The sequence below is a fragment of the Botryllus schlosseri genome, chromosome 12 (assembly GCF_051294905.1).
Source record: "Botryllus schlosseri isolate E-star chromosome 12, Bs_hap1, whole genome shotgun sequence".
In the NCBI taxonomy this organism is placed as follows: domain Eukaryota; kingdom Metazoa; phylum Chordata; class Ascidiacea; order Stolidobranchia; family Styelidae; genus Botryllus; species Botryllus schlosseri.
The window spans coordinates 26204443-26220613 of NC_137247.1; the positions used below are offsets into that span (position 1 = coordinate 26204443).

Here is a 16171-nt window from a genome sequence, read left to right on the forward strand (position 1 = left end):
ACAAACCGTGTTGCTTCATTCTGGCAATGGTGTCCGGCTTCTCGATCGGCAGGTCGTGGGTTCGATCCCCGGCCGGGTCATACCAAAGACTCGAAAATCGGCATACGCAGCTACCCTGCTAGGCACTCAGCAATTACGGATAGCATGGAGGAGAAAAAACAGAGGCGCAGACTAGATGACCTCACGGCCGTATCGCAACTCCGTCGTCAAAGCATCTCGATGGTGTAGGCCAGTGGTTCCCAACGTGGGCGATATGGCGGTCTAGGGGGCGAAAATGACGAAGGGGGCGACAGGGGGGCGAAAATGGACAAAGTGGGCGACGGGGGGTGAAAATAGCGAAGGGGGCGATAGGGGGGCGATGACGCGTCAAAACGGCTGACCTTTTTATTTTTATGTTTTTAGTCAACCCACGGAAATTTATTTACAAAAGTGTGTCTAATTAGACATCAAGCCGAAAATTTGACCTTTTTTTTTAGTCAACCCGCCGCGGTGATTCCAGTTTGAATGTCCAATTTTCGGTACACAAAATTTGGGGGACGATTATCGGTGTTGACCTTGAAAAGGGGGCGATGGGTCGAAAAAGGTTGGGAGCCACTGGTGTAGGCGAAAAAGAATATCGTGTATAAATCTCTCTCTCTCAAAAATCCATATCCACTAATCACTGCTAGCTATATGAAGGCGGCCCGCGTCATTTATCGCCGGTAACCGAAGAGTCAAAGGTTTATCTGGCTGGCCCCCCTCACTGCGTTGCTCGCTCATAAGGCTGAAAAAACATAAAAAATACCCAATGAAGCCTATTCAAAGAAGCGAATGGAAAGAACATGACTGGACGCCGAAAAGAGCTGAATAAACAATAAACATTGACATCGGGCACTAGGCCGTAGGAGAACCCAGATTAAGAGATACTGGTCGTTCCAGTATCGTCATTATCTGTTCATTACATCATATCGCGTCTCGTGTATGCAGAGGTGGTCAGTAACGAAGTACTTCTACTTTTTGGAAGTACTCAAGTAGTTTTGCTCTACTTCTGGTACTTACTCAAGTAGATCTGATTTTCCTCTACTTCTACTTCTACTTCGTAATATTTTGTGATCTACTTACTTACTTTTCGCTATTTTTAGTTTGTCAAGTAGAAGTAGTTTATTCCCCAGTACGAAAGATAGCCTGAGGAATTTCGGAGCTGTTTTCGCGGAGTACCAGCATTTAATATTCATAAAAGTCAAGTAAATACCAAAAATTTTTTGCGCTTCGCGCACAGTAGTTATTGAGTGACGAATATGTTTTCACGAAAGTATCAGTGAAGATAATTTAGGTACCGGATTGCTAGGTTCCGCTCACACCACATTGTTGCCCATATCAAATATTTCATCACAGTAAATATGACTCGCCATAACGTTTGAAACTACCTTTTCGCAATCTGGCAATTAAGCTCACCTCTCATATCGTAATCTAGCAGTCCAGGACAATTCCTGCTAATCTGGAAAATCCAGCTTTTTTTAATGTTACACCTGTTTTAGCAGCTCACCTTTAAAACTTTATGGACAAAAGACATGAACTATATTTTCCGCTTTTTAGAAGTGGTATTTGTATATCACTATCAATTCCGAGTATCATACATTGAGTTCTAATTAGTTCAGTTCTTTTGTCTGCAGAACATATACATAAAAGCAAGTGCAGTAATGTGTCTCTTTTCCGAAAATAAAGCTACACTAAATATACTTTTTATGATTCACACAATATTTGTTATTAACGTATACTAATCGCGCAAAGTGTTGAAACTGTATCCGATACAACTTGTCCGTTCTCTCTTCGCCTAAACATGGGGCCTTATAATATGGGGTAGGGCGCCATGCCATGATATTCTCTAAAACTGGGTCTTCTAGTAAACAAACGGTTAGTATCGCATTATCATATCAATACTCTAATTTGCATCCCATGATGCGGACATGCTTATTCTGTCAAAAATTGATACCTCCTGGGATGAAGCAATACGAATCACTTTATGGGATGCATCAATACGAATCAAGCTCTCTGCACCTTCCGCATAGCTCAATTTGCAGCTTTTGACAATCCATGCGAACGAGGACTGTTTTCAAAACTACTTACTTACTTGAGTAGATTTAAAGTGAGTCAACGGGGCTGTTCCACTTCATTTTGAACACGCGGTGGCGACAAAGGTAACTCGACCCAAATCTGTTTTGTTGCTAAATGCTTTACTATGGGAATGGACTAAACAAGGACCCAATTTCGTCTATTGGCGTACAACCAGTGGTGGCTTTTGGGGTGGGCAAGGTGGGCGGTCGCCCGGCCCCCCGGTCAAAGGCCCCCCCTCTTCGGTTTTAGCGCTTTTTTAAAGGGTTGTAGCGAATGGACGTGGAAATCCTTGTACCAATCAAGAAGATGATTCCGTTCAGATGAGTCTATCTTCAAATCTACGCATTTGTTATTAAAGTCCCATATCACGACAATAATGAAGTCTCTGCATGCCTGTTAAGTAGTTACGGGAAATGGGGGGTCTGGGGGGCTCCGCCCCCCAGAAGCTGCGATTACATACTTATAAGGGCCCCCCCGGAGTCTCGCCCAGGGCCCCCCCCAATCGTCTGGCCACTACTGCGTACAACGAGGATGGTGAATTAAAGTATCCACATCAATATAAATCATCCATATGGATATCAAGCTGTTAGCCGACGAAAACGAGGCTATTTCTTGGCGTCTAGTCCTTGTGATGAACATTGGCACCATGGTAGGTGGAAGCTTAATTACCGGTACATTGCTGTTAATTATCCGAGAGTTATATGATATGGCGAGGTTTATGTGCCTCATTGTGTAAGGATGACGGTCATTTGATCTCAGATGATGCAGCAATTAGAAACAGAAAGTTATAGGGAGGATGGGTTCCGTTTACGAAGAAGATCGAGGTATGGATGCCTAGTCCTCTCCTAGAAAAGTTGTCTGCAGAATATCATTTCACCAACATGATTTATCCTGCTTCCCCTGCAGTAAATCAGTTCCGCCATGAGTGTTATGTGTTATGGAAAATTATGCTATGTAGCCTACATTGTACATTTGCTGCTGCGAGGTCCTACAACATATAAAAATTATGCTTTTGAATTACAATGAAGCTGATTACACTTCGGTACAGGCAGCCTCATCTGTTCTGTTTTCAATGAAAAAGGTTGCAGAAGAGACGTCAGTGTCAAAAGCTGTTGCAAAAGAATAAACCGTGCGAGTCATCAGTCACGGCATCTTGTTCTGACAATTCAACAATTTGGAATAGGGGATAGCTGAATCTATAGTGATTCACCCTTTATTGAAAGAAGCATACTCTATAGTTGATAGTGAAAAGCAACCATCATTCCAATTATAAATCCTGAACACTCAACACTGTCGGATATTGTAAGCATGGCCTCATTTTTGTACTTCCAACCGAAAGACTTGGAGATTCGGCTTAGTTGTAAGACAACTATCTCATATGACTTCAACAAAACAGGACTATTGTCAGTTGCTCACTACATGGACTCTTACTATACGTATCTTATTATCTGATACATATTTTGTTGGTAGCACAACGAACTTTGCTACAACCTTCAAGATTTCCAAGTACAAACTCGATGATCAAAAATGACCAAGGCTCACAAGCTCATTTTTGTGTTTTACAATTCTTTGATATGGTGATGCTATTAGTATCAATTGGGTTTACAAGTATTTTGCTTTGTGTGTCTTAAAAGCAGTCCCATACATGGGTTTCTCAAATAGCGGGTTGACATTCCTTCTTCCTAAGAATTATGTAATTGTGTAATAAAGAGCATGTGTAAATACGTTGCTTAGAATGTTATAATCCAATGTTTATGTGCTTACCATTCGAGAACCTCTGCTTTATAGACTATTACGCTTTGCGACTTCAGTTTATAACTGTTCCATTTTATTCAACAAAATAACTGCAACAATACAACTGGTACATCGTTTAATTGTCAATCATCAGTGAGGATGAGATCTAGTTGGTATTATTAGTATTTTATCATTTAAAAACACCAACAGATAGTGATGAGATTGAAGAATAGGAAGGTATCGGAATGACATGAAGTCTTTCAACCAGACAGCTATTTGGTTAAGGTCATAATATATCTAGAAAGGGTTTGTGTTGAATCGAGATCAATCTGGTGTAGTTTTGGCCGCTAAATGGCAAGAATAATAATTATATAACCATTGCAGTTGGTGATGAGGATATAATCATAATTTCAGCACTTCCATCACGAGAACAAGACGCCAAGAAATAGCATAATTTTCGTCAGCTAAAAGCTATTTCATATCCATATGGATGATTTAAGTTGATATGGATACTTCGACCATCCTCGTTGTGCGTCAAGAGACGAAATTAGGTCCATGTTTAGTCCATTCCCATAGTAAAGTATACAACATACACCAACAAAACAGATTTGGGTCGAGTTACCTTTGTCGCCACCACGTGTTCAAAATGAAGTGGAACAGCCCCATTCTACTTCTACTTCAAGTAATTTTAGGTTGCTTATTGAAGAAGTACTTCTACTTGTACTTGAGTAGATTTTTTCGTCGCTACTTCTACTTGAGTATCTTTCTTGACTACTTTGACCACCTCTGCGCGTATGGCATTATATGTGTCTTGACCGGATGAAAATATAGCTGACGATTATTACGAGATTACAGACAAGGATGCACGGAATTGAAAGAGACAGATGGATGCGTGACTGAAATTCGTCCGTACAGCGTATCAAAAGCAAAGCGCACATTGCAACATTCATTAGGATGGCGTAAATAACCTATCTAGGCGATAAGCGCCAAAAATCGTGTTGAATAAAACAAATCGAGGTACTCGATTTCGCCCAACCCGCTAGGTGGCATCGACATTGCCATGGCAATTACATCTGCAAGCAACGGACGGCGCGGTATTGTGTGCAATCCAAAACTGTACCAGCACGAACATTAGCAACTAAATCATAGCAGTTACAAGACAATATCCAGCATCCCAGTTTCTATTCACTGCAGATATTTGTACAACTGAGTACAGTGAGATATATCAATCAGTAGTTGATCAGTTTTCCGGCTCGGTGCCTCATTAGCTATTATTTAACGAAAATCTGGTAGGCTATTGCGACTCAACATTAGACAGGGGGCCGATATTTCTGAACGTATGCAATATTGATAAAAAGAGAGAAAGGTTTATTCGATTCGGCAGGAAAAATACATATTTACAACAGAAAGCAAAGGAGGGTTGTCACTTATCAGACTCAGCTCATATCAAATCAGAGTTCATTCCAATAAGCATGATAATGGCAAACGTCTGTACACCGAACTCATGTCGTTTCGCGCTATACAGTTCTCTTATAGCATTTTAGAGAAAGACACAAGTTCTATTAGAACCAAAATGAGAGCATAGGAACATTTCGCAAATCATATTAGAATTAGATTTCCCGAATTTCACTCTAATTGGCCTGTATGGAAATGGAATCAGTGTCCTGTGCTCACACTATGTTTTATTTTGTAATTAGTTTTTATTAAATCACTCTAGCTTGGAAAATCATGGCTGCTCACTTGATATATCAGGCAAAAAGGCTAGCCATTCCAATCAGGCTAATTGGTCGAATTTGACAACTACAATTATCTAGTGGTAGAAGTCTGGCCTATACCTGCCAGTATGAAACGAAAGACTACTCCTTGGAAGTCATAATTGTGACAAATTGGTCCCAGTGCCGTATGTCAATGTCATTACCTCTGGCACTATTAAACTGCGACTCAGGTAAATTAGGAAAGAGGTTTATTGATATAACCGTACCGATGTCCATTATGTCATATTGACTTGAAATCAGCAGTAATTGCAATTTATGGTTTGAATATGGTAAATAAGCCCACTCAGAACACCGCTTAACAATCGAGACCATGATCTGATGTATTGACTTCATTTTCTTCCTTTTTTCTTTCCTTAGAACTGCCTCTGATTTTCATGCTTTAGGGCTAGGCTCGCGACCTGATTTGAGATTTCGGAAGTACGCTTGGTAACGCTTTTTGAAATGCTGGAAGTGCTAAAATATTATTGCTGTTCATTCAAAATAAGCTATTCTCCTGTGGCCAACATCACTATTCCTCACTAACTGACACAGCTTCTGCGATGGTAATAGCGTTCCATGGAGGAAGAATTAGCGGATATGAGTGGGCATATTGCCTTGGCGTGCAATGTTCCAGGAGTGGAATATGAAGGATTCTTATATTTCTAGGGTGGAAGTTTGCATTTTTAGAGCTTCCCATTCAATTAAAGAAACAGGAAACACACTATGTGTTGAGGCAATATCCAGCATAAATTACGAAATAAGAAATGATAGCAGGTGTCCTTTTGCATATAGCTACTCTGAACTGTTTTTAGGTTTAGGCCTAAACCTAGACAAAGTTCTTGGAGGTGCATAACTTCAACGTACAATAAAATAATAATAAATTAATATGGAAATGAACCCAAATATTTTTGTCTGACACTCATCAGGGTTAATCGTCAGCAATTAGTATCATACTTAGTGATACGATTGTTGATATACAAAGTTCTGTTGAATTGTCTACTAGTTCTTGACGATTGCCCCTGATGAGTGTCAACTGAAAATATTCTGGTTTATTTCAATATCAATATACTATTCAATAATGAATTTCTGAAAAAAGGACCTCGAGGTCTTTTCAATTCTCTAAGAACAGATTACTAAGATACGCTTTGTAGTAATTCATCAATTTGAAGATGCTGCATCGTGCAATGTATTTTTTTGACCTCTTAGACATCTTTATGGATTAGTCAATAAAGTTACTTAAAAATGGATGAACGTCATTGGTGGATCGCTACCAAGATCCAGGAGGCATTCCAAGTGGATGAAATGGAAAGGTAGGATTGACACATTTACTCCTACTGATTTAGGTTATATTTAGGGTTTATTTCAATGTCAATATTATTTGTATATTGAAATTTTGTACCTAAAAGAGTCTCCCCATTGTATTAACAATTGCATTTCTCTCCAGCCCTACAGCATTGGAGCAATACCTGGTCGATCCGCAGCAATTCGGGCTTATGACGCAGTTCTTTTCACAAGATGGGATAAGGACCTTGTTTGTTTACGGAAAGAGACCAGAAAACGGTGCCTGGATGCAGGAAGACCTTGTCATGTCTCCTTCGTTAATCAATATTCCGGTGGGTAGTTGTAATATAGCTTGCAGTAGGGGCCTAATTAAGGCTGGGCATGATAATTTGAGTACATCTTTCGTTCAGAATATCGGGTTGAACAACTTTTTCTGCGTATATTTCCTGCGTCAGTCCACAGAAAACGAAATTGAACCTTCTACTATACACAAAGAAATCTTCTGTGGCGAAATAAAGAGCAACCCTCTCAACCAACTAAGCACTATGCTGTCACAAGTGAGTTAACGACTCTGCCTTGAACACAACTTCAATATGCAGTTGTATAGTAAATTTCTATTGTAATGAACCCAAATATTTTCGGCTGACACTCGTCAGGGGCTATTGTCAGCAACTAGAAGAGAATTCAAAGAAACTTGGTATATAAACTTATACATTGAACTTAAGCCACCTATTAGCTGTGATTATCCGAATTTTGATGCCTGTGACATAAAATTTGGTGATACGATTGTTGATGTCAAATTTCCAATTCTCTACTAGTTGCTGATGATTTCCCCTGACGAGTGTCAGCAAAAATATTCGGGTATATCTCAATACGAATATACCATTCAATTGTAGCCTATATTTGAAGTTCTATATCTCAGAAACTCTTTTGCTATATATATTATAACTAGCCATATTTCTGAGCGATTTTAAGTACAGAAATAACTCACTTAACTCTCAAGACAATCCCAGACTTAAATATATAAGAGTAATATACAAATAGAAGCGACCCTCATCTAAAATACGGTATTAGTCTGTAAATCAGCTCCACATTTCCACGCAATTCATTAAAATTTAACTCTCTGAAGCAGCTAAGCACCATGCTATCACAAGTGACTTAACTACCCTGCTCTGCATAGTTTTATTGTAGCTATAAGCACCTACAATATATTTGACTTTCAAGAATTTTTGGGAGCGTGATTGGGTGTCTACTTAATCCACTTGAGCCAATGCTTTAGAAATGTCAAGGTGCATTGAAAGCACTTATGCTCCATGCAGATTAACGTAGACTAGGTAATTGATGACTTCTTATGTTCAATTAGCACACTGGTTGTGTCAACAGCATCGGTAATGGTGTTTGATTGCAGGATGTGTTTCATTAATTGATCATTGTTGCATTAAAAGACTTTGGCTCTTGATCAATGACACATCTAACTGATTTGTAGTGTGTGGGGTTTGCAAATAGTGAAAGCATTGGCCATGTGGTATAGTGTGCTGTGAATTTTGAGTGTAAGAAGCAATGGTAAAATTTTGTCTACAATGGAGGTCTACTGCAGTTATATTATTATATGCAATGATTTTATGGACCAATTAAATGTAAATGGAAGGAATGTTCCACAATGCAAACAAAAACTGTTGAAATCAAAAATAGAAAACTTGGCAAAACCAGACTTGTGCAAACTACCAATCTCGTTACGTGACGGTCAGCTAACTACTGAATCTCTGAGTGTTACTAGTTTTTGTTTTAGTTGCGGATTTTGAAAAGTGAGTAGTTCTAGTTGCCACTTCTGTAACGTGAGTACCCGTAAACCGGGGTAACTTTGGCAATTTTCAACAATTCCGCGTTGTATCATGGAAATGCTAGGGTGTAGGAGAGGCAAGTTTTTGTTTTTCAGGGGTCATGGAGCAAAGATTAGAATAACCTAATCCAAAATCTTCATGTTCATAAATAAGTACCTTATTTTTGTAAATTAACCGTGTCCAAAGTTACCCCTGCATGTGGGGTAACTTTGGACAATGTAGTTTCTTGTATGCCTTTACACTCTAATGTTTATGAAACCTCGTAAATGAGGCTTATTTGGTAAGAGTTGATGAGAGCAGTGGCTAAAACTGAAACAAAATAGTATATGTCTGGCATATTACATGATTTTTACCTAATCCCCCCGCCTCCCCCCAAAAAATAGGTAGTTTATGAAGGCTAATGCCCCCTTATTCATCTCTTATCTCAATTTTCCCTCATGTCTTCATCAATTGGAACTTACAAGTAACATATGGTGATACGGGGTATCCCACTGGCAGTGTCAGCAATCAGCAGCAAACATTAAGTATGGTACCGTGATTTATTGCCGATTTCAAATATATATATTACTGTTCTTTAAAAGATACAGTTTCCCTTTCCTATGTCCTCTGATGGATATATTTGTCGTAATTTACGATATCCCATATTCAGCAGGCGCATCTTTAGGAGTATGTGATAAGTTTTTGAAGTAGCTTACACCTGATTACAATCTCTCAGCTCATTGCCTACCCATTTTTTCATATTTTGGCAAACTCTTAATTTATTAACCTTCTCATTCCATTTTAAAAAGCCACCAGGCTGGTCATAAGGAATAGCCTATGGGCTAGTTGACGATACACTTTGACACAGATGAAGCAGCCACTTTCCAGAGCTCTAAATACCACATTTTCCACTGTCCAAAGTTACCCCATTCTGATAAAATTTGACGGGGTAACTTTGGACATCACATTTTTTTGTATTGATCTAAGAGTGAGCCCACTGAGATTTTTTTGCCATGGATTAAGACTACTTAGAGGTGTCTGCTGCCAAGTTTTGAATCTATGAATCACTTGCTATCTGTGTTTGGTTGTAAGAAGTTTAATGGCCATCAACTTTGATGAAATTGATTACCGCCATTAATTTATCACTGTTGGGTCAAGTTTATCTGGTAGTGAAATGAATCCACCTTTTATTGAGACTACTTGTGATACTGTTGCCCCATGAAAAAGAATTGGACATCCTGCGGCAACCCTTTTCCATCAATAACCATTTAAATCTTTTACTGCTTAGTGTCCAAAGTTACCCTTGAGTCCAAAGTTACCCCTGTTTACGGTAGTTCTAGTTCTGGTTCTAGTTCTAGTTCTAGTAGGTAGTTCCGATTCTATTTCTAGTTGTGAGCTATAAAAAGTGAGTAATTCTAGTTCCAGTAGTGAGTTTTGAAAAATGAGTAGTTTGAATTCTAGTTCTAGTTTCGAGTTTTAAAAGTGAGTACTTCTAGTCATAGTTGCGGGTTTCAAAAAGGGAGTGGTTCTAGTTAGAGTTCTAGTTTTGAAAAGTGTGTAGCTCTGGTTCTAGTTTTGATTTTTGAAAACTGATCAGTCTTAGTTTTAGCACAAGGTCTTGTTCTGGCTGCGAATTTCGAAATGTGAGCAAGGTTCTAGTTCAAGTTGCGAGTTTTGAAAGTGAGTACCGGTAGCTCTAATTCTAATTGGCGTAGCCAGGGGTGAGTTTTTGGGATCTAAACCCCTTCCATTCTAAACATGAAACCCCGTTCTTTTGCATTGCCTATTCTATCTCCATTCTCCAATAGGCTTATCTGATTCCGATACAATAAAAATTAACGAGCTGCTGTTCAGCTGCGGATTTCTAAAGGTTGTTAGTTCTAGTTCTAGTTGTGAGTTTTGTAAAGTGGGTATGTCTATTTCTAGTTTTAGTTCGCATTTCGAAAATCAAGTAATTTGTACAAGTCTGTTGAGAATGTAACTACTCTATTTGTACTATTCTACCCCCAATACTTCGAAATTTCCAACAGGCGGCCTCTATTCTATTCAGGTCTTCTTCCCAATGTTGAAAGCCCAGAAAGATTGGCAAAAATGCTCCTCAGATCAGAAGAATCAGTTTCTGCACAGCGTCGAAAAGTATGTCAACGTGCTGTCGACGGCAACCAATAAAAGTGAAGCAACCAAGCAACAGGTGTGATTATACATCACCTTCGATTTGGTCGCAGGCGCCACCAGGGTTTTACTGAATCGAGTCATGTCTCGACTCAAGTCACGATTTTTTTGGTTACTAGAGTGGACTCGAGTCAGTTTTTTCAAATGCGTAAAATGTATATTGACTCGACTTGTACATGAGTCATTGTGCATGACTGGAACCAAATCATATGACTCGATACTAGGACGGCCAAGACCGATATTTCATGGTAACTTGGAAGAATAGTAAAGTCACCACATGATTGGTGTTTCGTCTATCAGTCCTGATACTTGGAAAATACGGCCTGAAACTGTTGGGACTGAGGAAAATGACGATATTATAAAAGCAAGCCATTTTATATCAGGCGAGCAGAGTTGAAAAAGTGTGTTGAACCGGATTGAAGTCAAAACTGAAAAGTGAACACAATGACTTGGACTCGAGTCAAAGTACGATGACTCGGATTCTGCCCTCTTCTAGCTGACTTGGACTCGTACTTGACTTGGTGGTGAATTCAAAATGACTCGACTTGACTGTAAAAGTGAGATTGACTTGTGACTCGGAACCTCGTGACTTGGTCACAACCCTGGCAAATTCTCATTATTGTGATGTAAAACTGTTAGTATAATACTTGTAAGTATTTGAACTTTCCACATCATTCACCGTTTTGACGTGATAGTGAGTGATACTCCAATGCTCGAATAAGCTGGAGACCCAATACTTGTTCTGGAGCAAAATCATGCAGGTACCCGATTCCGGCTAAATGTAATTACGATTTCAACCATATCAGCATTTCCCTCAAGTAGAAGTAGAAGTTACCATGTGAAGTTCAACCCAGTTACAAGTAGAAGTTGCGATATCCAAGACATTCCAGTTCTGCTTTAATTTCAAATGGAAGTAGAAACAGAAAGTTCGACAATTACTTTAGTGAGTGGACTAGTTTCAAAGTGCATGATATCTTAATGTTGTTGCCAGATTCTGCGTCTTCCCGAAACTCTCGTCACTAACGACTTCAAACAACACCGGGCCACACAGTTTGAGAGCAGCGTTATCCGCGAATATGAGAGCGTGGTGCAAGATTGGATTCAAGCCATCGACGGCGTTCTCTCTGAGGGGAATGATGAGAGGTAATCACAAGTTCTGCCTGAATAATATTCTCCATACTCATTTTTACATACCTAGTTGATGTACAGGAAAGAATTTCAAGGCCACAATTCTAGAGGTTTCTCATCAGCACATATTGCCGCACAGATGTGGACAATACGACAGTGTTGGGATGACTCGAGTCAGACTCGGGTCACTTTTTTCGTATGACTTGACATCACTCGAGTCACTTTGCTAAAATTACTTGACTTGACTTGACGTATCAGAAATGTCAGTTGACTTGTGACTAGGAGCAAAATTCACGAGTCAATTTCAAGTCCTCAAGTAATCGGTGTCTATAAAAATCACTGCATCTTCCATATGTTCGGATTGTTCTCGAAACGCTGATGTAACCCGTGAGAGCGACCAATCATTCAATGATCGTGTGTTTTACTGAGCCTCCATTGTTCTCTCACAAATAAATTGACCACAAACAAAGTGATTGAAGCCTACAGCTTACTTGTCGTAAACTAGTAGTAAAGTAATTTAATAACAAAATATCCATTTCTGTTCTCTGTTCTTACCTTGGCCAAACCTCTTGTTTTATTGAAATTGAATTTCAATATAGTTTATATACTTCTCAACCATTGCCGCAGGCTCAAATTGTATCATATCAATATGTCAATGGGTAATGCATTTCATCTTATCAATTCGTTTCTCTATTTTGGCTGGTAACTATAAATTGAGGCTGTGCAATTACTCATGTAGTTAACAGCTCTATGAATAGGTAAACGAGACAGCGCCTTCTTGCGTGTATATTGAACTCTATATTCGTTCATCGGTTCAGAATCAATGACCACTCAATCTGTATTTCAGACAGCTAGCAAAATGCAACGACGTAATCATGCCGTATACTTCGAAAGGGCATCTTGACTTGAATTGTGATTTCACTCGTGACTTGACTTGACTTGACTCAAGTCACCTTCAAAAATCGATTGACTTGACTTGACTCGAGTCAAAATGTGCAATGACTTGTGACTCAAAGGTAGTGACTTGATCCCAACACTGCAATATGATAATGCTAGCTCCTAGCTGCGTAATGAGACTAATTGGTGTGGAATGGCTCTAATCTAATTCTAATCTAATATGTAAAACGTTTCCATGCTGTCATTTTAATTCGAATCTGATTTCTCATTTTCATGGAAATGCTACAGAACTGTATAGGTCAGTGGTTTCCAACCTTTTTGGATGTCGAAGCTGCATTTCGAACTTCAGAGTACGTATGAACCTGCATGAAAACACTCGAGTGGGCTACTTGTAACAGAAATTTAAAGGTAGCCAGCCTACCTCTGGATCTCACCATCCAGCTAATTTGAAAGGATGCACATAGACTTCTAAAGATTCTATATCGAATATTTTAGCATTGATAGACGCAGATTGGCGAGTGCTGTACATTGAAATAAACCGAAAAAGCATATCATTACTACAACTTTATGATAGCTCTTCATACATTCCGGCACTTGATGCGAAAGTTTACGGGGGATTATACGCTGAGTAATATCAGACTTACTGCAATTTGTACTTGAAATTTACTCTTCACAGACACTATTTATAAAGGTTTATGACCAGCAGAACTTAAGATATATCCTTGTCTGACGAATCCATGCATTTGTCTGAATTCTTTTTCAGAAGTGGCCTGGGACGGCTTTAGACATAACTAATATCCCTCATTTTAGCATTCAGATACAGAAATTGACTAACTATTCATAGAAAGAAACAGCAACTGTCGTCTACTATATTTTTGTGGAAAATCTAGAGGTCAATCGGAGCCGCAAGAAGGCTACCGTGGAGCCGCTGTTGGGAATCACTGGTATTGGAAAAAACGAGCCATGTTTGGTTTACAGACATTTGCTATTCTTGTGCTTATGGGAATGATCTTGATTATGTTTTTATTGCCGTCAAATTGAGAATTTGATTTAATTTCCAAGTTTTCGCGAATTCAGTAATGGTTATATTACTTCTAATTGTCCTTCTACTTCTAATTGAGCAACAATACTTTAATCATCCCTTGTTATTTCTTATTCCAATATCAAATACTTTTTCAATATTTTGAAAACGACCACCAGGCCTACTGCTACTATTACTGTTCTCACAAAAACTCTTTTGCAGGCTTTTGGATATTCACTCTGGGCCGCTGACTGAGGTAGAACGATGGCACAGAAGGCAAAGAGTGCTTGCCACCATCACAGAGCAATTGAAAACGAAAGAATGCAAAAACGTGATCGGGGTTTTGATACAGACCAAGTCGAAGCTTCTCAAGAAATGGAAAGCCATGGACCTGTTGTAAGTTGTGTCCCTAGACTATATTATAACTTGCAAATTTTAATGTATTTCCAATGAAGAAGTGTTTTCTCATGCAATTGGATGATCAGTGCCAATCTAAAAGTTCATTTCTGAAGTGGAAAACATAATAGTATTGAACCTATACTTCTCGTCGTTAAATTTACTCTTAGTAGCATTCCATCTAAATATCTCAGCTTAATGTGATACCGGTAGTAGAAATATTGTACCTGTTCTTACAAATAATAAAAATCCATGTCCTTGTACAGCATCACAGACGCCCAAAACGAGACCAAAGACAAAGTAAAGTATCTGGAAGCCTTGCGTCGGCATTTGGAACAGCTGCATCACGAAGATAACCCTGCCATTGCCGTCAATGTAATTCTACCTGCATTAGTCGGTGCTATAAGGCAGATGGAAACGGTTTCTCGCTATTACGCGCGGTCTGGATATCTGGGATTGATATGCAAAAAGGTGCCAATGAGAATTACCATGGAATCTTACAGTCAAAGACTTGACTCTGCTGTGGCAGAATTGGACAACTAGATAATTCCAGTTGTCTAATTAGACTAATTAAAGCGAATTGTTGGTAATAATATTCTAATCTAAATAATGAATTGCTGCAGTGTAGCTATTATTCTAATTCTACTCTAATCTGGGAATATCTGTGTAGCTCTAATTCTAATTCGAATGTAATCTGGAAAACACTGTATGGTTATAATTCTACTTCTAATCTAGTTCTGTGTAATTCTCATATAATTTGTAAAATAAATGTTTAGGTATCATTCTAATTCTAATCCCATTTGGAAAAGTTTTCCAAGTTGGTCTTCAATATATCAATATCACATGCCTATTTTGTATTTCAATGCATTTGCTTTCATGTCTTCATCTCATAATTCAGATTTGCAACAACCTGGCCAGCTTGTGCCGAGACCACGTGACGTCCATCATCAAAACAACACACCAGGATGATTTATGGAACGTAATCGAAGATGAGATTGCCAAACCAGAGTCGACACCGCCCGTGTTCAAGGTGATGAAGCGCGGTATTCGCAGAAAGGAACTGGTTTACGATGACGATAAGACCCTCGTTGGCAGGTGATTTGCAATCATGTTTCAAATAGGCTTTTAGAAGTACAGAACCGGAATGTGTTTCATAGTAATTTGTGCCCAACATAATATGGACAGTATGTGAGTATATATGGTAATCACATCATTATATCACTATCACAAGAATTGTGATAGTGAATAATATATTGATATTGAAATGAACGTGAATATTTTCGACTGACACTCGTCAGAGACCGAGTTTAGACATCTAGGAAATTTCCATCTTTTCCAAATCAGAATCACAAAAACTTGGAAATTGAATTAAATTTTGAATTAAAAAAAAAGCACTACAAAAATCAAGTTCAAATCACACCACATAGTTCTCATAAGTGTGAGAACGGCGAATGTCTGTACACTGATCTCGGCTTGTTTCCCACGATACAGGTCTCCTGTAGAATTTGCAGGAAAACCTGGAATTAGATTAGAATTATATTGAGAGTATAGAAGCATTTCAAAAATTAGATTTGAATTAGATTTCGCTTCAATTAGTTTAACGAAACCAGAATTGTGTAGTTGTCCAAGTCTGGTCAAAGTTAATCGTCAGCAACTAGTAGAGAATTGCTTGTACTCTGTGCGATGAGCATTCCGGGTAATTCCATGCCAATTCAACAAGGGGGTCGCGCCAACGTCTGAGAATTTCTATTAAATCCGTCCCACTGGTTGTTGTAGCAGTACGGATGTTACATCCAAATTTTTTGCAAAATCCTCAAAGTCAGCAAATTTTCCTTGTCACGCTTCATTGAACACTGTCAATGTTTTGTAAAGCA

The 16171-nt window shown here is 38.9% G+C and overlaps 1 protein-coding gene across 2 annotated transcripts in view; it reads left to right on the forward strand.

Annotated features, from left to right (window-relative positions):
* Window positions 1–6736: 6736 nt before the first annotated feature.
* The window catches only part of LOC145452809 (dynein axonemal heavy chain 5-like), a 104205-nt gene continuing 94770 nt past the window's right edge, over window positions 6737–16171 (forward strand). For both annotated transcript variants that reach the window (XM_080330948.1, XM_080330949.1), the window contains exons 1-8: window positions 6737–6892; window positions 7027–7195; window positions 7274–7420; window positions 10734–10874; window positions 11847–11998; window positions 14124–14297; window positions 14564–14768; window positions 15196–15392. In XM_080330948.1, coding sequence (XP_080187074.1) covers window positions 6825–6892; window positions 7027–7195; window positions 7274–7420; window positions 10734–10874; window positions 11847–11998; window positions 14124–14297; window positions 14564–14768; window positions 15196–15392 — 1253 coding nt within the window. In that variant the 5' untranslated portion in view covers window positions 6737–6824. The remainder of the gene's footprint in view (window positions 6893–7026; window positions 7196–7273; window positions 7421–10733; window positions 10875–11846; window positions 11999–14123; window positions 14298–14563; window positions 14769–15195; window positions 15393–16171) is intronic.